This window comes from Leptodactylus fuscus, chromosome 5 (assembly GCF_031893055.1).
Source record: "Leptodactylus fuscus isolate aLepFus1 chromosome 5, aLepFus1.hap2, whole genome shotgun sequence".
NCBI classification, from domain to species: Eukaryota; Metazoa; Chordata; class Amphibia; order Anura; family Leptodactylidae; genus Leptodactylus; species Leptodactylus fuscus.
This window is the reverse complement of record NC_134269.1, coordinates 197,793,547-197,819,303: the sequence shown is the minus strand read 5'-3', so window position 1 is coordinate 197,819,303 and position 25,757 is coordinate 197,793,547. Positions and strand designations below refer to the sequence as shown.

Sequence of the window (25,757 nt, the reverse complement as noted above, 5' to 3'; positions counted from 1 at the left end):
TCAGCTAAGAACAGGAAACTGAGGCTACAATTTGCACAAGCTCATCGAAATTGGACAATTGAAGATTGGAAAAACGTTGCCTGGTCTGATGAGTCTCGATTTCTGCTGCGACATTGGATGGTAGGGTCAGAATTTGGCGTCAACAACATGAAAGCATGGATCCATCCTGCCTTGTATCAACGGTTCAGGCTGGTGGTGGTGGTGTCATGGTGTGGGGAATATTTTCTTGGCACTCTTTGGGCCCCTTGGTACCAATTGAGCATCGTTGCAACGCCAAAGCCTACCTGAGTATTGTTGCTGACCATGTCCATCCCTTTATGACCACAATGTACCCAACATCTGATGGCTACTTTCAGCAGGATAATGCGCCATGTCATAAAGCTGGAATCATCTCAGACTGGTTTCTTGAACATGACAATGAGTTCACTGTACTCCAATGGCCTCCACAGTCACCAGATCTCAATCCAATAGAGCATCTTTGGGATGTGGTGGAACGGGAGATTCGCATCATGGATGTGCAGCCGACAAATCTGCGGCAACTGTGTGATGGCATCATGTCAATATGGACCAAAATCTCTGAGGAATGCTTCCAGCACCTTGTTGAATCTATGCCACGAAGAATTGAGGCAGTTCTGAAGGCAAAAGGGGGTCCAACCCGTTACTAGCATGGTGTACCTAATAAAGTGGCCGGTGAGTGTACATGCTTACAATAACTCAAAAATGACATCAGATATAGCTAAAGACATTGTGTTTAGTACAATAAGACAAAATGTTAGTTTACACCTAGTGCTAGCCATTGGTGTTAAAGGGTCCTACATTATAATGAAATATTGGCCCCAAGGTAGACATTTGGGGAACAGTGCACATCTCCAGTATACTAGTGATCCCGACCCTTACTGCTGTGCATTGATTTATAGGAAGGACCTATGGAAAAGACAATAGAAAAATAGAGATGCAACGAGTAAATAAAGTCTTGATTCATAGAACCCAAATTTCCCGAATAGAGAGGAAAGAGAAGAAATCCTGGAGAAAAAGTTAATATAATCAGATAGTCTCTTTTGATTATGGAAAATATTCTATAAAGGGATTCTCCGACATGGTCATGCACATCACTCACAAAAAGTCAAGATAAAGCAGAATTCCTAAGAGAGTTGTTACTGTCTTAACTTTGGACATGTAGGTTCAAGGCTTATACACACAATAATGAAATACAGAAAAACATCAAAGCTTAAAGGGATTTTTTGTGGATAAGATGTCGGAATAGCCTTTAGAAAGGCTATTCGTCTCTTACCTTTAGATGTGGTCTCCACCGCGCCATTCCTCAGAAATACTGGTTTTTACTGGTATGCAAATGAGTTCTCTCACAGCGATGGGGGCGGGCCCCAGCATTCAAACAGCAATGAGGGCGTCCCCAGAAGTGTCTCCAAGCGCCGCCTCCTTTTTTGTCTGCCGCGTCATGTTCAATGTCTTCTTCCGGTGCAGGCTTGTAACCTAGCAGAGCAGAAGCAGACTGTGCAGGCGCACAGGCCACGGGAAAATGGCCGCCAACAATACTGTGTAAGCGGCCATTTTCCCGTGATCTGTACGCCTGCACAGTCTGCTCTGCTCTGCTAGAAGTTACGAGCCTGCGGTGGAAGAAGACATTGAACATGACGCGGCGCTTGGAGACACTTCTCTGACGCTCTCATCGCTGTTTGAGCGCTGGGGCCTGCCCCCATCGCTGCGGAAGAACTCATTTGCATATCGGTAAAAACCAGTATTTCTAAGGAACGGCGCGGCGGAGAACACAACTAAAGGTAAGAGACAAATAGCCTTTCTAAAGACTATTCTGACATCTTATCCACAAAGAAAAATGTTTTAATGGTAGAATCCCTTTAACCCCTTCCCGACATGCGCCGTAATAGTACGGCGCGTGTCGGGTCTGTAACTATGGCGACCGCCCGGGAGCCGGGCGGCCGTCATAGCCGCCGGGTGTCTACTGCTTTAAGCAGTAGACAACCGGCTCTAATGCCTCCGATCGGTCCCCGGACCGATCGGAGGCATTAACCCCTCCGGCGCTGCTGTCAAAGGCGCCGGAGGCGCCATCTTCCCGGCGGCGCATGGGCGCCGCCATTTTGGCAGGGATCGCCGGCTCCTGGAGCATGCTCCAGGGCCGACCCCCCGTTGCCATGACAGCCGGGAGCCTTGTTAAGGGCTCCCAGCCAGTCTGCAAATTCTCTCTTTTGCAGGCTGGTGTATACAGCCTGCAAAAGAGATGATGATTTTTTGCAATGCATTGCAATGCATTAGCATTGTAATGCATTGCATTAGTGATCAGACCCCCTGGGGTTCAACACCCCTAGGGGGTCTAATAAATGCAAAAAAAAAATAAAAAAAAAAGTAAAAAATAAATATAAAAAAATATAAAAAGTATTAAAAGTTCAAATCACCCCCCTTTCCCTAGAACAGATATAAAAGTAGTTAAAAACTGTGAAACATATACATGTTAGGTATCCCCGCGTCCGAAATCGCCCGCTCTACAAATCTATACAAATATTTTTCCTGTTCGGTAAACGCCGTAGCAGGAAAAATAGTCAAAAGTGCCAAACCGCCGTTTTTTCACTGTTTTAATTCTGCTAAAAATTTGAATAAAAAGTGATCAAAGCAATAACATTTCCCGAAAATGGTAGAACTAAAAAGTACACCCGGCCCCGCAAAAAAAGACGCCCTATGCATCCCCGTACACCTATGTATAAAAAAGTTACGGACGTCGGAATATGGCGACTTTTAGAAAAAAAATTTTTTAACACCGTTTTGGAATTTTTTTTAGGGGTCAAAATGTAAATAAAACCATATAAATTTTGTATCCCTGGAACCGTACCGAAACACAGAATACAGGGGACATGTCATTTTGGCTGCACAGTGAACGCCGTAAAACCAAAGCCCGTAAGAAAGTCGCAGAAATGCATTTTTTCTTCAAATCCACCCCATTCTGAATTTTTTTCCTGCTTCCCAGTACATTATATAGAATAAATAATGGTGGCATCATGAAGAAAAAATTGTCCCGCAAAAATTAAGACCTCATATGACTCTGGGAGCGGAGAAATAAAAAAGTTATGGGGTTTAGAAGGAGGGGAGTCAAAAACGAAAAACGAAAATCAAAAAATGCCATCGGCGGGAAGGGGTTAATAGGACAGGATTTATGTCACTAAGGTTTGTATACTAGAGCTATATTGCGAAAGGCATTGTAATATACGTATACAATCAGTAGTAGGTTAAACAATACAATGACTTCCATGACATCACAGTAGCACACAACTTCCCATGTATGTATCACTGACAAGCAATACAATATAGAACATCTTTACCTGTTAGGCTATGCCACAAATTTGGCGTAAAATGCCTCCCAAATAGATAACAGCGTTGCATAGGAGACTTTAATATAAGCTGGAACATATCATTGTGGCCACAAACATATGAGTCAATGTAGGAAAAATGATCTTTTTATAGCTACCTATGGCCAAACCCCATGGGATGGAAATGCCGCGATTGCCTGTGGCGGAAACTTCACAGGAAAAATCACGGTGTTCTAGCGAATCCCATGCCCACTTTGCGGTAAAAACCACCGTTTGGACCGCAAGTTTTTCCCTCAGCGCTTTTTAGCTGTGTGACATCCCATGGGGCCTTATCCTAAATCAGCTTGCAAGTTCATCTTGGGTTTCAAGAGCTTTGGCGCTCCTCTGGAATTTCCGCACAGCGATGCCCCTCTATATGTGGATTACTTTTCCAGATTTTGTCTGTACGAAAATCTGCCAAATCAAGTCCTGCCATCAATAAACTTAAAGTAGGTTCTACTCCTATCAATGACCTAAATTTGGTTTAGACATTATTTGGTTTTGTGGAACGTGAAGTCTCTCTTTAAGCAGCAGGCTACTGTACATTTCATGTCTCAACCCTTTGCCTGCCTCAGCCCAATTCCTACCCCTGACTAAGGCTTTATTCACATGAAAGTGTTTATTTCAGTGTTTTGCAGTAGTATTTGTAAGGCCATGCCAGGAGCATGTTGAGAACAGATGCAAATATTTCCATTATATCCTCTCTCTGTGTAGTCGCCAGTCCTGGCTTAGTATTCATACATTTATTTCTTTTGTATCACAGATACAAAAAACAATCCAATGATGACAACTTGCTTTCTTTCAATATCAACTTATATGATGACATTATGATAGTCATAAGTCATTGATATGAAAACTGGGTCAGAATGCAAAAACGGTGTGTGTCAAAAATTATGTACACCCTTTAGAGGATAAGTGGTAACCAAGTGATGCTATTGAAATGCCCTTGATTCATTTATCATCAGAATTGTAACATTATACATTTGTATAAAAACAGACATTTTGGCAGTTTGCTGGTCTGAAGCGTTCAAGTGTAGGTCAAGGAGGAAAGACATCAGCAATGATCTTAAAGATTCTACCCATCAATCTGAGGAGGTTTAATAGGTCGTTTCCAAACAATTTAAAGTCTAAAGATAGAAAGAGGAAAATTCAAGATAGTTAACAATTTTCCTAGGTGTGGATGTTCTATAAAATTCACCCCAATGTCATAGCGTGCAGAGTTGTATCTGAGTAAAGTAAAAGACTTTTGGAACACTGTCCTGGTACATATGGAAACAAAGTGGAGATGTTTAGTCATATTGCACCATGTTTAGTGTAAATTGCTTATACTGAGTACAGCACAATCAACACAAAATCAGCCCAATCCCCCATACCAACTGTCAAGTGTAGTAATAGAGGGGTAAAGATTTGAAATTGTTTTGAAGCCACACACCCTTGGTACCTTTATAGTCGTTGAGTAGACCATCAACTCTACTGTATCCCAAAGTGTTCTAGAGTCAAATATGACATGTTTGTTTATTTATTTATTTTTGTTTACATTATGTTTTATTAAAAAGTGGGATTTTTTTGAACATTTCATCGTTGGCTCATTTTTTCAGACTGTTTAAAAACTTAATTTTTTTTTTTTTACTTTTTGTCAATCCCAAAAGGGAACTTGAACCTGGGATCTGCTGATCCACAGTGCAATGTACTGTAATACATTGTATAGTAGTACATCACACATAGACTCCCTTTGTGCTCGGCCTCCTGGCTGTAATGGCAACCTCTTGGATAACCGGGGGTGCAAACTTGTCCCTGAAACACCCGTCTGGGTGGTTAGCTGCTGGAGTCAAAGTATTTTCCTGAATGCATCTCACTATTAATGTGCTGGGCGTTAACAATTATGTTACGCTGAGCATGAAGGAGATACATTTAGAACAATAACAATCAATGTTCCTAATTGTATACATATACACAATTTATCAAGATATCATTTTCCCCAATGGTCTTGATACGGTAATTCTTGCCTTTTCTGGATTTAGGATAATGTACGTTTTTACTATAGCAAGATCCCATTCATGGAGCTGCCTAAAGGATCATGCCTTATATGCCTCTTCTGTAAGTAAATCCAACCTATTCCCACAGTATGACTCCCCTTATTTCTGCTAGTGCCTACATAATTTCAGTATTCCACTAATGATATCATCCCCAGAAAGTGTTTGGCGAGATATTTCAGAAGCATTTAAAAATAGCTCAGTATCGTCGTGTGATGTCGATAATTATTCTCGGAAAAAACATCAAAGAATATCCATCCTGTTTCCTGACGTATGTTTGCTGATTTAAGCTCCCGTTTTCTCACAAATACTAAATTTGAACTTTTTATTTATATTTGTTTGCTGATCACATCAACTACAAAAAACAAGTGAAATTTTTCCAGTTTTAAGCTAAGGCCCCACGTTGCAAAAACGTAGCTTTTTTTGCTGCAGATTTTGCTTCATTTTTTTTTAGCCAAAGCCAAGAATGGCTATAAAAAAGGGGAAATATATAGGAAGTTCTTATACTTCTACCTTCTGCTCAATCCACTCCTGGCTTTGGCTCAAAAAACGGCAACAAAATCTGCAACAAAACAAGCTGCGTTTCCACAATGTGGGGCCTTAGCCTTAGAGGTGTGAGACTTTTTTATTAATATATTGGGGGAAAATTATCAAGGTTTCCACCCCAGCTTTTAAAATCTCTGTTCTACCAGATGATGGACCTGATGGTGAAGAGTATCCACTACCAAGTCTTGAGCCAAAACTGAAATGTATGCCAGCTACTAGTTGCTGTATATTTCAGGAATCTTTTAGGGGAAAGAAACTGGTGTAAATGATATTTCTAAAATGTGAATAGGCCTCTCCATTCAAACTGGGGGCAAAACAACCCAATTCTCATGATCAGTGAGATTCCAGCATACAGACTCCAACTGATCAGCAGTTTCTTCTCTGATAAACACCTCCATAAAAATGTCCACCAGTTTGGAGCCCCATGAGTCATGAGATCTTGGGCAATTAATAACCCAGTTGGGTCATAATCCAGTTGGGTTATTAATCGCCCAAGATCTCATGACCCATGGGTTTCCAGATAGGTGGACATTTTGATATTCTGCCTCTTCACCACCACGCTCCTTTCAGAGGTGAGGGTAACATAAAAATACTACTTTCAACAAATTTTGTGCCAAGCGCCATTTAAAAACTTTAATAATAAATGTGCCCCATTGACAATTTCACTGTCTACCAATAAGTATTTGGACACCCATGCAAATGAAGATATCTGTGGTCGTGATGTACATCACACCTTCCACTGTTAAATATCATGTAGGAAACAGCGGGGCATTAGTCGCATGCAAGATGCCACGAATTGCAGAGTTGTCCGATTTCAAGAAAGCAGTAATTGTGGAGTACCACAGTAATGGTCAACATAGCAAGTGAACTGAATTACATAAATTGGACAGTGGCCTATGTGATTACAAAGTGGAAGGTGAGCGGTGATTGTCAGAATGCGCCCAAATGTGGGCAGACCCCCCGAAACTGCAGCCATCCAAAATCGGTGAAAGAACTTACCTGTCTTCTCCAAGCCAAATGGAATAAAATATCACTAACCGTGATGCAAGGACTTGTGGAAAGCCCCGGAAGGTTGAGGATGTAATTGCTGCTTGTCGAGGCTCTACCAACTATTGAATAGGAATAAATGTTGTTTTCTATTCTACCACAGGTGTCCAAATACATATTGGTAGACAGTTTAAGAGTTATCATTCCCTCTGTCAAAGGGTTGTCACTACAAAGTCTAAGATTGGACACTGGTATCCTGAAATTTGTCAAAGAGAAACACCACCATTATAAAAGAAATCTGTGAAAAGATAATCCTGAATTGCCATATTTTTGGAAAAAGAATTATCTTCTAATATAGACATGTCGGGAGACTTGACAGGTTCCCTTTAAAACACTATAGAAGAGAATGTGATCCAGTCTGAATGTAGAGGCTTTATCAAAATGTTGCCCAATTTGTCTATGCCAACTATTCAAATTCCAAAATACATATTATTACATTAATGTGCTCTCCGGAACTTGTCACGATTATTCATAGCTCCTCCGGCTTGGCTAGAAGAATATGTCACTTTGTACACAATGGACACTTTGAATTGATATGGTCCATTCGTATTGAACCTGTTCATCAATTTATTGTGAAAGATAACACAAGCGCCGGATGTCTATACATCATTTTGGCTTTAGTAGAATTCTGAATCTGAACTTATTTCTTAGTACACCTACTGCGAGGAGGATTTAACACCCCAGTGCACAGAACAATGCAATTTATATTCAGATTTATACTTCAGAGGAACATTGAATTTCAAAGACGTTGGTGAATGGATTTCCAAATGAAGAGTAATAAGCTGGTATTTTTTAAAGAAATGCCGTGTTTTCAGCAATATTTAAAGCGGCACAGCCCCGATCTCCTTTATTTCAAAGAAAATATGCAATGTCAAACTTTTTCTGATTTGCTGGTTATTATCGAAGTATTTCAATGTCTCCTTTTCTCGGGAGATGTAATGATTACTTTATATAAAAACATGTGAAATGAATCAACATCACCATATTAATGGGATGAAGCTGTATGCCGAAATAATGAGGCCGTACGGATGAAGATGGAAAGGGCCGTTATTATTCATCAGTAGAGATGAGCGAACACTAAAATGTTCGGGGTTCGAAATCCGATTCGAACAGCCGCACACATTATAATCTATGGGGGGAAATGCTCGTTTCAGGGGTATGCAACATTCGATTAAATTCTACTAACCAAGTCCATGAGTGAGGGTCAGGCTGCATTCTTTTCCCTGCGCAGCGTCCCCGTGTCCTCTTCTTGCCTTGAATTCACTCTGCTAGGCATCGGGCCTAGGCAGAGCCGACTGCGCACGCCCGCGCCCGCGCGGACATGCGCAGTCGGCTCTGCCCAGGCCCGATGCCTAAGCAGAGTGAATGCAGAGCCGGAAGAGGACACAGCGACGCTGCACAGGGAGAAGACTTCTAAAGGTAAGAGAAGAACCAGCATTGATTGGCAATTTATAGCATTCTGCCAATCAACGCTGGTTCTGCATCGAATCTTAACTTCGCACAGCTAGTGATACTAAATCGAGTACGAGTATTTCGAATACCGTAGTATTCAATCGAACACCTACTCGATCGAGTACTACTCACTCATCTCTATTCTGCTTCTATATATTATGGAAATCGGAGATCGCTATTGACAGGTATTAATGAATCTGGAAACAGGTACATTTAAGATTTAGGAACTTTAATAAACTTACCTGTCCGTGCTCTTGATTTTGATTCACCAATGTCAAGGGGACTGTAGGTGAGTATTTGAGAGTGGCTTTCTATGGACTATTTGCTACTTGTTGTGGTTTTATCAAGAGCTGTAGACCTTAGGAACCCATAGCAAAATGTATAATGGGCCCCCCTCTGCCCTCTACCTCTACAATTATTGTAGACTCTGTTGCACACAGGGATAATGCACATAGTGTTTACAGTACCAGGATAATACACACAATGGTGTCTCAATACAGGAATAAGGCACACAGTGATTTCACAATACAGGGATAATACAGTGAGGTTACGGTATAGGGATAATAAACAAGGCAAGATTAGATGGATAATGCACACAGTGATCTCACAGTATAGGGATAATACAGTGATCTCACAGTATAGGGATACAACAGTGATCTCACCGTATAGGGATAATAAACATGATAACATTATATGGATAATGCACACAGTGGTATCAAAGTACAGGGATAATACTCACATTGATGTCACAGTAAAGGGATAATAAACACTGTAACATTATACGGATGATGCACAGAATGATATCACATTACAAGGATAATTCTTAGGGCCTTCTTCAACTCTGTGGTTGCCTCAGCCATCTTTTACGGTGTGGCCTGCTGAGGGAGCAGTATATCAACCAGGGACAGAAATAGACTTGACAGGCTGATCAGAAGGGCCAGCTCTGTCCTGGGGAGCCCCTTGGACCCAGTACAGGTGGTGGGTGACAGAAGGATACTGTCTGTGGTGACCTCCATGCGGGAGAACAAATCCCACCCCATGTATGGGACCTTGATGGGACTTGGCAGCACTGTAAGTGACCGTCTGCTTCACCCCAAGTGTGAGAAGGAGCGGTATCGCAGGTCCTTCCTTCCAACTGCGACCAGGCTGTATAATCTACATCAGAACAAGCGAAGATCTCTCCGCACAGAGAACTAATGATTATGACGATGACCATGAGGTCTTCCTCTTTCTCTTCCGTTTTTCCTTAGCTGCTATGGACTCCTAATATATCTTCTCTTCTCAGCTTATGTGTGTCTACGTCTGTAATATATTACTGTGTATTATCCTGTATCTGTATTACTATGCTGCTGTAACATGCTGAAATTTCCGTAATGTGGGACTATTAAAGGATTATCTTATCTTATCTCTTAATGCTGGGAAGAACAAGGTAATGGTGATTGACTTTAGTAAGCGGAGATATGATCCAAAACCCATGGACATCTAGGGAACGGGCATTAAGATAGTTAAGACCTATAAGTACCTGGGTGCGCTCCTCAATAATAAGCTGGACTGGGCTGATCACCTGGATGCGCTGCACAGAAAGGGTCACAACAAGCTCTACCTGCTCAGGAGGCTGAGGACTTTTGGAGTCCAGTGGGCATTTCTTAGGGGCTTTTTCAACTCTTAAGTAGCATCAGCCATCTTCTTCGGAGTGGCCTTCTGGGGGAGTAGCATACCAGCCAAGGATAGAAATAGACTTGACAGGCTGTTTAGAAGGGCCAGCTCTGTCCTGGGGAGCCCCCTGGACCCAGTACAGGTAGTAGGTGACAGAAGGATACTGTCTGGGGTGAGCTCCATTCTGGAGAACAACTTCCATCCCATGTATGAGACCATGATAGCACTGGGCAGTGCTTCACCCCAAGTGTGAGAAGGAGCTATCGGCGATCCTTCCTCTCAACCGTGGTCAGGCTGTATAATCATCATCAGGCTAAGCGAAGATCACTCCGCACAGAGAACTAAATGATCCTGAGTCTTTCTTTTCTTCTTAGTTGCTATGACTCCTAGTATCTTTTCTATCTGCTATGAGCTTGTCTGTGTTCTTCCTTGCAATATGTGTGTTATCTATGGTGCTGTAACACACTGAATTTCCCCATGGTGGGACTATTACAGAATTATCTTATCATAATACAGTGATATCATAGTACAGATCATGCACACAGTAATGTCACAGTTCAGAAATAATATACACGTTGATCTCACTATTGACATCACAGCACAGGGATAATGCACACACAAAAAGATCACTGTGTACACTGCGACATAGGAATATAAGAAAACAAATACTTATAATAATGTCACGTGTACACATTATCACATTATGATGTCCCAGTACAGTAATGGAGGTGCAGTCAGTATTCCACATCACCTTGTCATCTATAGTTATCACTGATAGGTCTCAGTGGAAATTTTTGCTTACCTGACGTTGTCTTCACCTCTTCTGTTGTATTGCGTAGCCCAACAAATGAGAACTGATAAAGTCTCCATGATCTTACATCTCCAACTTCAACTGAGCTTCTCTTCCATTGATAGATGATTTCTTCTTTTGGGTATCCATCTATGGAAGTAATGAGTTAAACAGCATAAAGACATGCACACACACTGGCCAGATCTATTATCAATGACGTATTGTACCCCTGTCTTAATATTGGGTCCAACTGATACATGGACTGGGACCTTTATGAAGAGGCTGCAGCCTACTTATAAATCAGTCAGACGTTCCTGCGGTAGAAACAAAATCTGGAACTGGCATCAATTTCCATAATATGTCATGCCGGCAAACTCTTGTGAGTTCTGATCAATTTGTCAGCCCCATCCTGCTTCTTGCACGTTTGCACAATATGGCAAAACAAGACGTGGATCAAGGTTTTTGGCACACGTTTGGGCAAGAAGGCGTCTTGTGCCACAATATAATACCTCCACACCCAAAAACTGGCGTAAAAGGAATGATGTATTTCCCCCCTGGTGTACGTTCAGTGGATTTGCTGCTACAAAATCCCCATCTAAGGCTCGGCAGAATAAAAGCTTTTTTTGTTGCAGATTTTGTTGCGGTTTTTTGAGCAAAAGTCAGGAGTGGATTGAGCAGAAGGGAGAAGTATAAGAGTTTTCTATATATTTTCAATTCCTTTTGTTGCCATTTTTGGCTTTGGCTCAAAAAAACTTCACAAAAAAAGCTGCTTGTTCACAACATGGCGCCTTCGCCTAAGATATTTTTTTATCTATTTTAACTAGGGTTGAGCCGATCTTGAGATTTCAGGATCGTTTTTAAAATCCGATCTGCAATCATTTTCAAGCCGATCCCGATCATGAAATTTGCTTGATCACCGATCCTGATCGCTCAACCCTAATTTTAACTCTATAATTTCCAGACTGTAAATTTTAGGAGCTCAGTGTCATCTAGCACAATGACTGTGCTGCTTCCTCTGCCAGATTTTCTCAACTTTCTCCATTGGTGCGTTCAGTATGGACGTCAAGATATTTGTTCTGCTGTATTTCACTCTGTGGTATTTCAGGAAACATTAAGATAGTGGCAACCTATATGGTCATCCTAAAGTGAACTTTGATTGACAAAGGCTAATGTGTTTCTTGTCTCTAATTTATTGAAGTGTTTGCAGCTATTTGCTTCTTCCATTTTTGCGGTGGTCTACAGTATCAATGCAATAGATGGGATTTCACTAAATTTCACGCACGTATCATGGTTCATATTCACGATGGAAACGAACCTGTGTGTCAATTATTACTGCATTGGCTTCTATTGGTTTCTCGGGCCTGGGCAGAGCCGACTGCGCATGCCCGCACTACAAGCAGACATGCGCAGTCGGCTCTGCCCAGACCCGATGCCTGGCAGAGTGAATGAAGAGCCGGAAGACGCCACGGGGAAGCTGCACGGAGAAGACTTCTAAAGGTAGGAGAAGAACCAGCGTTGATTGGCCGACTGTATAGTATTCGGCCAATCAATGCTGGTTCTGCATCGAACTTTTCCATCCGAATAGCGAGTGGTACTTGATCGAGTACGAGTATTTCGAATACCGTAGTATTCGATTGAATACCTACTCGATCGAGTACTACTCGCTCATCTCTAGAATTGCAGAAATTCGGTAGCATGTATGTTTATGTTGTGCATTTCTCTAGCTTAAAGGAACTATACCATGTCAAGTCATAAAACTATAAAACCAATATGTAAAATCATAAAACATAATATACATTATACTTAAATAAATACTAGAAATTACTTTCCATGTTTGTAATACTTACAGCTTGAAAATTCCAGAGGACAGGAATGCTCATCCATTGGAAAGTTATGTAGCTGAAGCTGACACTCCGCATCTATGGTAAGCCTACAAGCACATTAATAGAAATATGTTATAATAAGCAGTATTAGCTATAATTTACAAAGGCACGTGAACAGAGAGGGCCTTTTATTGGTAGAATTTATGTAATTTGTTTATTTAATTCATTATAGCATAGGATACTCTACTGGCTTGTCGCTTCGGATACATTAGACTAAAACGCCTTTTGTCTATCATCAAACAGTCTAGAAAATCCTAATACACAGAACATCAATGGATACGTTCCATGGCCTGCCGCTTGTCAGACACCCAGCTCTGACTTTCTTATTTTGGCTGGATTGTCATGAATTTAGTGTCCAAGTCTGATAACTAGCACCTCTCCACCGTGACTATGACACCATTCCTCCATTCCACCTTGACACCATTTCTATCCATTTGCAACTGATCAAGACAGAAGACTATCATCACTAAGATGGTTCATGAAAATATTTAAAATTTTAATTTGTGAAAATGTGTAATCCCTTCCCACTCCATGCCATACTATTACTACTGTAATAGAACGGCACTTTCATGCCATTGGAATGGGAACTGTGTCTATGGCATAACTTCCAGTCCTCGGCTATGGACCACAGCTAAGACCTGGAACACATACTCTGACTCTGGAGGCATAACCTCTCAGATGCCAGGAACAATACAAATCACGACATCTTGGTGGTTTGTGGGGTAAGATCACCTCCACCCCTCACCCCACCCTGGGTTGTCATGTCAGCCAGGAAACCGATCAACTGCCCCCTGGCTGCCTATCCCTATTGCATATGGTTTACCTATATGCATTATGATGTCATTTAAAGTATTGCAATACACTGCACTGGAGATCAGCAAATCTTAGGTTCAAGTCCCCTTGGGAGACAGGAAAAAACTAAAAAAAAAAAAAAAAAAAAAAAAAATGTCACAAAGGTTAAGAATAAAAGTATAAATAATAATGAAAAAATAAAATTAAACACCTTTTAATTTAAAAAACACATAACATAGGCATGGGGAGGCTGGGGCACAAAAGGGGGCACAATGACATTGTTGGGAGCACTCCAAAGAGATAAGAAAGACGGGAAGCTAAAATATATGGGTAGGATTCAGCGGTTGGTTTGAGGAGAAGTTATGCAGGGGGCTAAAGCTGATTTTTTTTGCACCAGTGCCCTTGCGTCTTTAAAGGGGTGTTCCCACCTCGCATACTCATCAGTCTTTACTGCTGTAAAATCTTCTTTCTTCCTGGTTTCTTGCATCATTTGGTGGGCGGGGTTTCACATATAACCTGCCATTTAGCTCCGCCCCCAAATTCATGTGTAGCTCCGCCCACCCATATTGGATTATGAAGTACAGGAAGCAGCAACTCCATTCTGTGTTACATACAGAGACTGCCTGTCTCTGCCATAATGAACACAATTGAATTAGCTAGCCTTATAACTGGGAGAAGAGAAGAAATGAAAGCAGCTCCTCTCCCCTATCTGCTAACAGGACCTAGGTCACATGGTGTAGACACAGGAATAGCTAGATACACAGGCTCGCTCCCCTGCACTTAGCCCCTCCTCCCTCCCCCCTGAGAGCAGCAGATACATCACTTGACTCATGAGTAGCTAGGTCAGGGCTGTGGGCACAAAGAATTGAATAAAGTAAGATAGTGGACAAACAAAGCAGTTTTGCTGAAGCAGTGTATTTAGGAAAAATCTTACATCCACATTATCAAGCAGTATAGATAGGATCCTTGTGATGGGACAACCCCTTTAACTATTCCCCTGAGTGTTGCCTCAAGCTCACCCCACATTTGCTGTAGGTGCGTAACTGTCCTGCTTTTAAGTGAAAAGCAATATTTGAAGTCGGTGGCTGGTTTGGGTGGTCATGGACCTCTTGTTCAGTGGGATTGAAAGTGCTGCTACACTGTCTACCAATAAGTACTTGGACACTTGTGGTAGAATAGAAAAAAAATTTTTCTTCATATTCAATAGTTGCTAGAACCTCCATGAGCGGCAATTACAGCCTCAACCCTCGGGGGCATGCTTTCCACAAGTCCTTGTATGACGGCTAGTGATATTTTATTCCATTCGGCTTGGAGAAGACAGGTAAGTTCTTTCACTGATTTTGGAGGGCTGCTGCACCCCTTAGGGTTCAAGTCTGGGCTCTGGACAGGCCAGTCCAGTCGGTTAACCTGATTGTCACTGTACCAAGCCATGGTAGACCTCGCTACATGACAGCTGGCGTTGTCATCCTGGAAGTAACATTAATCAGGTCTGTGATGCCCGAGAATTAATTACCCCTTTCTCGAAATCAGACAACTCTGCACTTCATGATCTTACATGCGACTAATGCCAATGCTGTTTCCTACACGATATGTAACGGCGGAAGGCGTGACGTACATCCCGACCGCAGATATCTTCATTTGCATGGGTGTCCAAATACTGATTGGTAGACAGTGTATAAAGGTTGTATGCAAATGACTTTGCTGCAATGGTGACTTTGAAGTGGTTAAATGAACTAATTGACAATCTCCGTCTGGATACTATACCCTAATCTAGACAAATCGTGAAATTCACTGCTGTAATTTCCAGCAGAATGGCTCAATGAGGATACCAGGACTAGGAAATAATCTATTTATAACACTGGCTAAATGAGTCACTGTCACTAATTATCTCATATTATGTATTTATAACAGAATATCCCAGGAGGGAGTTTACTTTGTGACAGAAATTGCTGCTACAAATGCTTCTACTTAAATATCGGTAATGCATTAATGTTTGACAAGATACCTTGTATTGTATTTAGAATTAAATGCTTAGATTACATCCCCAGCTCTATGTATATTTGCTGAAATGCCTCTTCTGTCATTCACATTGAGAGATGACTGACATGTAACTGAGCTGACAGCAGAAAGTTTGGAGCTCTATAAATCTTACACAACATTGCTTGAAGGAAAAAAACAGATTGCTATTGTTTGAAGATTTTCTCAACAATCCATGGAAGTTCTGGCTTCGCAGGACATATAAAGCAGTGATCTTCTATCTGTGACTCTTCATCTACTGCAGAACTCCAACTCCCAGTCCCAACGTGTTCTGACGCCAACATATACTTTGAGAGCAATGGTCAAGTTTAGATGGACCCCAACGTTGTTGCCAATGGATTCTTTTCATTTTCTCAGCTTTGTTCTTTTTACGTTAGTTGCAACATAAGTAGCCAATACATTTTGAGGCCGGGGCCCCACGGGACAAATTTATCATGCTTTGTTTTCCCTCGGGCGGTGCAAGGAGTATCAAGAGCAATGTACTAAACAAATTCCTTTTATATTGTATTCAAAAACAAATGTAAGGCTGTGGCCCCACGACACGGATACCCAGCTTTTTTGTTGCAGATTTTGCTGCAGTTTTTTGAGCCAAAGCCAAATGGATTGATTGAGTAGAAGGTAGAAGTACTGTAGAAGAACTTCCTGTATATTTCCCATTCCTTGTCTACCCATTTTTGGCTTTAGCTCAAAAAAACGCAACAAAATCTGCAACAAAAAAAGCTGCGTTTCCACAACGTGGGGCCTCAGCCTAAAACAGGTAACTTGGATTTGTTATATTACAATCCCAGAACTGTGATATCTCTACAAATAGCCATTATAACCTTAACCGTAAACCATAAAAATGTCTTCCCATTTTCTTGGTGGAATTCACAACAACTGAGTGAACAGAGCCATCAGGGCAACCCACGTTCATATGTACATTAATGACATATAAAGTTATAGATATAGAAGCTAGAATTTAGTTAAGGGGTCCCATTCCTAACTAAACTCTTGAAAGGCTGCAATCCACATCACATCCAGAGGATGGCTATGCATAGACACATAAAGGATAGATATCTACTAAGAGTATTGCAAAATGTTGTTTCAAAAAGTTGTGCATCTTATACGACCACCTTGGGATATGTTATCCCAAGAAAAAGTAAGGAAGGACACATTGATAATAAAGTTATTAAAAAAAAAGCTGCATTTTTGCAACGTGGGGCCTCAACCTACAGGTGCTATTTGTAATATCCTTTAAAGGACATTTATCACACAAACACATATATCTTTTTACAGGCAGATTCTGAAAAAAAAATCTTCACATTTTTTAATTTTCCATTACCCCCACATCTGTGTTCAGTATTCCGCTCGGGGAGTCCGCATGGGGAACCCCCAAAACGGAATACCGAACGCAACTGCAAGCAGTGTGCCAGTAAAAGCACACGGACCCCATAGACTATAATGGGATCCCTGTGCTTGCCGCATGCTGCCTGCATGAATAATGCGGGCAGGAAAATAGATTGCAAACTACTTTCCTGTCCGCAGGGTCCCTGCAGAGATCTGGCGGCAAGCACACGGGCCCCATTATAGTCTATGGGGTCCGTGTGCTTTTACTGGCACACCGCTTGCAGTTGTGTTTGGTATTCCATTCAGGGGGTCCTCATGTGAACTCCCCTGGACGGAATTCAAACGCAGATATGAACGAGGCCTTCGCAATTATTTAAATTTTATTTTCTGTGCATTTTTTTTAGATATTCCGCCATAGTATAAAAACCTTACTGCAATAAATCTGCGCTCAAAACTGAAAGCCTTTTTACTCATTCAATAATTTGAAATATCTGTATTTAGTTCTAAATGGCAAATATTATAGTGACGTTTAACTTTGCCAAAAGATTGTTTTTCTAGAACTGATGACTAAGATTTCATGTACTATCTAAAAACAGTGCAATGTAGGTTGTGACATATATAGCTATAGAATATGAGAGACACACTATTACTCATTCATCCGTCTAATGCTAAATTAAGTAACCGCAAGTAATAGGATGACAATTGATGGGTAATTCACTGAACTGACAACTCACCAAGCTACTACTAACTTCACAGGGAATTTATTACACTATTATTGACCCAAGATCCGAATATCACATTAATAGTGTCCTGCGAACAATAAAGCAAACCTTGTACCAATGCTGAACTACAAGAAAGTAACTGGGGACTGGATAAAGGAGCACTCTTATCGGCCTTAGCTAGTGGAGTTCATGTTGATAATTAGAAATAAGGTGAACCCTAAAAAGTAAACCCCAGAATATATCACCCAAGTAGTGACAGAGCAAGAGCTAGAACCAGAAAAGTTACCATGAGACCCTACAGAAATTCAATACCATAGACTCCAGACTAAACGGTACGAGACATACACTGGAAGTAAGCCACATGTATAGTTAAGTTATCTGTTCCGTTTAGTTAGTTGCTCAGACGAGCAGGTTTTTATTTTGTTTTTGCCTGAAGTTAAGACTGTATTTTCTTTTGCTCATTTTGATCCTGAAGTTAAAGTTTATTTAAAGAGGAAATTTAATATTTGTATACATACTGGGTTTTGCTCACACTCCACACTTTTAGTAGAGGTGGTTATGGGTACAGCATTGGTCCTATTTAAGTCTATAGGACTCTGCTGCAGTACCAGTAAATGCCATATTAGCAATGGTGGGAGATGTGTGCTCTGGAAAACAGCTGATCTTCAGGGGTACCAACAGGTGGATCCCCACCAATTCCCAATTGAAGGGCATTCAATTTGTAAAAAAAAGTTTTATTCTTGCATTGCATCATTCCTGCCAATGTAAATCTGGGTTGATGGAAGAAACACTAGACAGGCAAAGACCCGGAGGGACCTCAGTTCCTTTGTTCACATGATGAGATCAAACCCTACCACCTAGTCATAAATTTATAGCATAACCTGATGATATTCCATAACATTATATAATGGGAACATCCTTAAACAATTGAATACTATTTTAGCCTCCATTGTTACGTGTACCTTTACTACTGTACAGTATGTTAAGTTGCTCTTCAAAAGGAAATTGTTTACTATTAAAAAGCAAACATTTTTTGTTAAGATTGAATGTACATGTATGTCATTTCATTAGGTCTAGTTCACATGGAGTTCCACGTGTACACATTCCGTCGTGGATGCCGATGCAGTGCACTGGCATCCCATTGCGGCATTCCACTCCAAATTAGGCCCAAATGAATGGGCTGGAGCCTCGCGCCGCGGAATCCGCAGCAAGATAAGGCAGCTCGCTTCTTTTTCCTGCTACTAGCTAGCAGAAAAAAAAGCGAGTGACTCCCATTGAAGTCAAGGGAAGCCATTTTTGGCAGCAGATTTTGAGGCGGATTCTGCGTCAAAATCCGCTGCCAAAAGACCCCGTGTGAACTAGCCCTTATAGGCAAATTCACGTACCTGTTAGATTTAACACAGTACCTTAGAAAACGCAAAGAAAACCAAACCTGAGCTAAATATAAGCCAAAATAATCCAGTGATGACCTCAGACCCAAACTTTATAGTAAAACATAATTATTTTTATAAGCAAAAAACAATGTGTATTTCCATGCTTTATGTTCCATTGTACTATTACCTATCATACTAACATGACTATTAGAGGTGAGCGAACAGTGAAATGTTCGAAGTTCGATGTTCGATTCGAGTAGTCGCTCAATACTCGTCTGTTCGATCGAACATCGAACCCCATTATAGTCTATGGGGAATAAATACTCGTTTAGGAGGAAACCACTATTCGACTCAGGAGGGTCACCAAGTCCACTATGACACCCCAGGAAATGATGCCAACACCCTGGAATGCAACTGGGACAGCAGGGAAAGCATGTCTGGGGGCATCTAACACGCCCAAGTCACTGTATTACGTTGGGATTCCTGTCAGCTTGCAATATGCGCAAGCTGACTTTTTCCCATAGGAATGCATTGACCAGCGTTGATTGGCCGAATGCCATACAAGTATAGCATTCGGCCAATCAACGCTGGTTCTGCCGGAGGCTCATCTGTGAGGAGGTGGAGTCTAAGATCGGACCAAAATGGAGACTGCTGTGGACCGATCTTAGACTCCGCCTCCTCCGGCAGAACCAGCGTTGATTGGCTGAATGCTATACTCTGTATGGCATTTGGACAATCAACGCTGGTCAATGCATTCCTATGGGAAAAAGTCAGCTCGCGTATATCGCAAGCTGACAGGGATCCCGACCAGATAGAGCCCCAAAGAGCTGGGTGAGTGACATTCCCACCTAAATAAAGGTAATCCCTAGCTATCCCTGCCTGTACATCTATCCCTGTCTCACAGTCACATAGTTCACAGTCGCATATGAACCGGATATTAAATCCACTATTTGTATAAATTGGAGGGCACCTGAATTAGCCAGCCAATTACTTTTCCCGATTTTTTTTTCGATGCCTGTGTTGTCGTAGTTCCTGTCCCACATCCCCTGCACAGTTATTGGTGCAAAAAAAGCGCCAGGTTAGGTGGGAGGGAAATCAAATCTTTAGTGAGTTTGCCACCTGGTGTTCAACTTGAATCGAACATCTCGAACAGCCTGATATCCGATCGAACATGTACTCAAACGCTGTTCGCTCATCTCTAATGACTATATAAAATGCACAATTAGTTATATTGTTCCTTATGCAGTGTACCGTATGATTCATACACACAGCTGCCACCATATACAGTACACATGCCATCTGCAGCCATGTAACCTTCTGAATTGACTATATATATATACCATGGCATGAGGCTAAAGGGAGCAGCCATTATTGGGTTATTTCACTGGAATCCTGTCTTAAGACAGGCTTGCACATTCCAGTGAGCGCCCTCTATTGGTTTGCAACAATGAGGCAGCAACTATCTTCCTAATTACATCATGGAAGGCGGATTTGCATATTCTTCCCATAGTTCCTTGCAAAGTGGAGTGCTAAAGGCTTAACAAGTCTCCACACACCTATATGGTGGTCTCTCCCTAAGGAGTGACAATATGCCCCGAACCCTGTCTAAGCCTCTCACCTCTACCAGGTTATAGTCCTCTCTACATCGGGCTGATGAGATCCAACCAGATCGAAACAGCTGTCCTCGATTGAGAGACTATAACCTGGTAATAATCCCAGCGTCATTGCTAAACAAAGGCCTCTTGGAAGGTCGGGCATGAGGCTAAAGGGAGCAGCCATTATTGGGTTATTTCACTGGAATCCTGTCTTAAGACAGGCTTGCACATTCCAGTGAGCGCCCTCTATTGGTTTGCAACAATGAGGCAGCAACTGTCTTCCTAATTACATCATGGAAGGCGGATTTGCATATTCTTCCCATAGTTCCTTGCAAAGTGGAGTGCTAAAGGCTTAACAAGTCTCCACACACCTATATGGTGGTCTCTCCCTAAGGAGTGACAATATCCCCCGAACCCTATATATATATATATATATATATATATATATATATATATATATATATATATATAATAGTAGACTTTATTTAATAGAGAATTTTTTTCATACTTAAAGGGAGTGTCCAGGAATTGGACACAGAAGTTAGAAATTAGCTGGAAGGGACCCAATGATGTCATTCACCCACATCACTAGGTGTTTTCCTATGGCTGCTGCTCAGGATTTCCAGCAGAGAAGGCACAGCAGGTGCCCGAACCAACAGCAGCAGTGGACATTGGAGTACTGGTGACAAGTGAATATGATTTTTTTTTTTTTTAATGTTACACCTTCCCCGGGTTCCTCTCATTTTTTTCAATTCCTGGACAACCCCTTTAAGTCCAATCAAGTGTTGTTCACATGATCCATTAAATTGTATAAACATAAAGTTAAATCAAATTAAATATAGCAGACATCTGACATTATATAACGCCATACCTAAGTGTATAAAGTACTCTTCCATCATTCCATATTCTTAGCATCCTATTCGGAGTAGTTATCCAATGAGCATCAGCCTTCTTCGAGTTGCGGAAAAATGTGTCTGGAATCCAAATCTTGCCAACCATGTTACTGTTGAGCCGAAGAACTTTTATGGTGCTATTGAATTTCAAGCGTCTGTCATACCAGGTTTGCGCAAAGAATATATCAATGGTATATTCCTGCAAAAGTAAATTTATTTGTAAAAGATAGATAGATAGATAGATAGATAGATAGATAGATAGATAGATAGGAAATAGATAGCTAGATAGGAAATAGATAGATAGATAGATAGATAGATAGATAGATAGATAGATAGATAGATAAATGATAATGGGATATTGTGGAAAAAATTAGTGCTTGGCTGTTTCCATACACTCTGTTCTCATATCCATGTCTCATTCACTGTAATAAAGTGATATCTTAAAGGTACTGTCTCTCTAATGGAGTTTTTTATGGAGACAAAACAGAATTGTAATTGGTAAATTGTAGGTATTAGGGTTGAGCAATTGGGACCGGGAAAGATCAGATCCAGATTGCCGATCGAGCAAATTTCACGATCGCGATTGGGATCGGCTGGAAAATCAGATTTTAAAAACCATCCTGAAATCTCAAGATCAGCTCCACCCTAACTTCTAACCCAAAATCCAATTTAATACAACACTCTAAAACCCCCATGTAACAATGAAATAAATTAATAATCCCGACCAACCTCTAGCAGTTGATCTCATCACAATCACATCCACATAGGGTTAATAGAACCTAAATATTAGATGGCAACATAATCTAATGACAAAACATTAAAATAATAACTTACAATAAATACTCACCATGTTGATAGCATTTACCGGTCCAATACTGTTAACATACATGTCTGTATGTATTACTGTTGGTTTTACTGTTGACAAGAAGAAGGTTAAATTCAGAGTTTTATTGAGTCTAACAAGTAGTTGGAACAGTTTGTATACTTTTATCTAAGGGCTTATTCACATCACCTAGAAAAGTGCCTGAGCGGTGGCTGCTTTTCCAATTGCCGTGACATGGCCGTTTGGACAACATATTCAATTCATTGTGTATATTCACATGGTCATGTTTGACGGCTCATTTTTCAAGGCCATATAAAAAACTAACATCCGCATGGGTAGTCCCTGAATGGACTTCCGAACGCATTGGCAAGCGGTGTGCTGTGAAATCACATGGACTCCATAGACTATAATATGGTCCATGTGCTTTCCACGAGGTCTCCGCACAAGATTGTGAAGTACTTTTCTGTCTGCATGTTCCGTGTGGACACCACGTAGAAAACACACGGACGGTTATAGTCAAAGGAGTCCATGTGTTTTCACTGCTCACCACTGGCCAATGTGTTCGCTAGTCCATTCAGGGTGGTCCCCATGTGGACTCCCCAAACGGATTACCGAATGCAGATGTGACCCAGGCCTGACTTTCCTCTAGGCGGCTGTTTAATGGATCAGTGTTACTGCTGTAAAAAAGTGGATGAAAATGGAAACTTATGGTCAAATGTTAAAAGGGTATTTCCATGAACATAATCATATCTGTATTTGCACATAATCAAAAGTTAAACATTTTTGGAAATATAAGTAATTAAAAATTCTGCAGAATGTAAAAGATTTTCTCTAAATATCTTGCGTACTCCATACCTCCAATATCAGGCCTCAGCTTGTTGTCATAACCCTTTAAAAGTCCGTTTAGAATTGAAGTAACATCATTATCGTGGAATTTTCTTGTCAGCAGCCATGTTTTATTAGATGGTGCATCTTCATAATCTTCATCTTCTTTTTGCACAGAACTACACAAAGAGAATAAATAAACCAAATTTAGATTATTGGAATTTAATATGCAACTACTTAGTAAAGCATTTAATAACATAGGTATGATAGTCATTGTAGATATTATACATTTAGAGTTGTTAGAATAATACAAGCAGCTTCTCTTCTTCTGTATTGTGTCCAACTGGTCTATTTCAGACTTAGAGGTTGTCCAGGATCGGAAGCGGTTTTGGAAATCGCAACTTGTCAATTATACCACCGGCGGTTTCCCCACAGGTATAACAGTAACAAAGTCCGCGGAAGAAAACTCAGCAAACTTTCTGTCTAAAGTTCTGCGGGAAGAACCGCAATGCGCTGCCGCAGTGGATTTTGCCACAGCGCTTTTTTTGCTGCAGAACATCCCGTGGGGCCTTAGCCTAAAAGTACTTTGCCATGACAAACCAAAGAAGTATACAATTTACAATTTGGGGGTCCCCATATAGTGTATTTATCAACATGAGTGATAGATCAGTGAAAGGTTAAACTGTTATACCAAAGGGTTAGTTTCCTAGATTAAGACAGTGAAGTTCCAAACCAATAAGGAGGAAGTGTGTGTGTGTGTGTGTGTGTGTGTGTGTGTGTGTGTGTGTGTGTGTGTGTGTGTGGGGGGGAGATTCTGGCATCAGAAAATTTATGTCTTGTCTTTAGCATTGGTGACTTGAATGACACAAAGCTGCAATACCCTGATCTTCCACTACTAAGTATATAGCATCAAGGTCAATGCTCTCATATATACAATGAGGAGGTCATAGTGCAGCTGATCAGCAGGAGTGCCGAGAGTTGAACCTCCACTGATCTGATGGCCTATTGCATCATGTATACCGGTTGTCACCTGAGGCAGTTAAGCTATTTAGGCCCCCACCCACCTGAATAGTTCAAAGGTTGTATGGTACAAGAATGATGGAGGTAATGAATAATAATAATAATAATAAATATTATTATTATTATTATTATTATTATTATTATTATTATTATTATTATTATTTGTATTATTTTTATCTATTTATTTTTTTAAATCTTAAAACATTCGTTTGTAACCGTTCATTGTTATAAGCATTGCTAGTAGTCTAAATGATATCTTAACATGTTGATCTCTTACAAATCCGGAGTCCTGTTCTTAATATTGGACACGTGTAAGGTACTAGACTTCTGAGGTTGGGTAATTCTAACATGACTCTGCATTAAGGCTCATTGCCTTCTGTTACTTAGCAACTCATTAGTTGCTTACCTGCAGTGTTCGCTACCTGCAGCCATACTATACAAAACATACAATACCGAATATACATTTTTTCTGCAGGAATTCTAAGTCATTGTGCCCAAAATATAAATCATTGTATACAATGTTATGTGATTAACAGTTTACAATCAAACCCACAGCATCAATAAACAGCTTGTGTAGACTTTCTAGGAAAACAACATATACAGGAGGAGAGCCACGATTTCTACCATAACACACATACAATATAGAGATGAGCGAACAGTAAAATGTTCGAGGTTCGATGTTCGTTTCGATTAGCCCCTCAATATTCGACTATTCGAATCGAATATCGAACCCTATTATAGTCTATGGGGGGGAAATGCTCGTTTCAGGGGTAGGCAACGTTCAATCAAATTATACTTACCAAGTCCACGAGTGAGGATCGGGCTGGATCCTCCGAGAAGTCTTCTCCGTGCAGCGTCCCCGCGGCATCTTCCGGCTCTGAATTCACTCTGCCAGGCATAGAGCCTGGGAAGAGCCGACTGCACATGCCCGCACTACAAGCGGGCATGCGCGGTCGGCTCTGCCAAGGCCCGATGCCTGGCAGAGTGAATTCAGAGCCGGAAGACGCCGCGGGGAAGCTGCACGGAGAAGACTTCTAAAGGTAGGAGAAGAATCAGCGTTGATTGGCCGACTGTATAGCATTCGGCCAATCAATGCTGGTTCTGCATCAAACTTTTCCATTCGAATAGCAAGTGGTACTCGATCGAGTACGAGTATTTCGAATACCGTAGTATTCGATCGAATACCTACTCGATCAAGTACTACTCACTAATCTCTAATACAATACTGTCTTGATTCCTCATATTAAAAATACTCCAGGTTTGTGGGCAGTATAATCTAGCAAACCAGGATTCACCTCTCTTGTGGATGATGGGACTGAGTAAATTACTTCTAAACCACATCTGGGCCATTACTTGTATAGTGAACGTGCAGTACTTTTCTTGTATCAAGGTGAAACTGCTGGCCAGGACAATGGTGAGTAGATGAAACTGGGATCCCTAACACCCTCTGCACTCACTGTACTATAAAAAAAAAAAAAAATAGAAAGTATCTCAACCAGCCTAGGAGTCCATGTAATAAATTGAGTAGATTAATTAACAAAATACTCATCTTATTAGTATATAGATGCAT

General features: G+C 41.0%; 1 protein-coding gene across 2 annotated transcripts in view; it reads right to left on the bottom strand.

Moving 5' to 3' along the window:
* Positions 1-25,757, bottom strand: part of GABRG2 (gamma-aminobutyric acid type A receptor subunit gamma2) — a 79,435-nt gene that overhangs the window by 17,780 nt on the left and 35,898 nt on the right. For both annotated transcript variants that reach the window (XM_075275027.1, XM_075275028.1), the window contains exons 2-6: positions 23,198-23,346; positions 22,367-22,434; positions 21,498-21,718; positions 12,746-12,828; positions 10,911-11,048 (exon numbers count right to left, since the gene is read on the bottom strand). In XM_075275027.1, the coding sequence (XP_075131128.1) occupies positions 10,911-11,048; positions 12,746-12,828; positions 21,498-21,718; positions 22,367-22,434; positions 23,198-23,346 (659 nt within the window). The remainder of the gene's footprint in view (positions 1-10,910; positions 11,049-12,745; positions 12,829-21,497; positions 21,719-22,366; positions 22,435-23,197; positions 23,347-25,757) is intronic.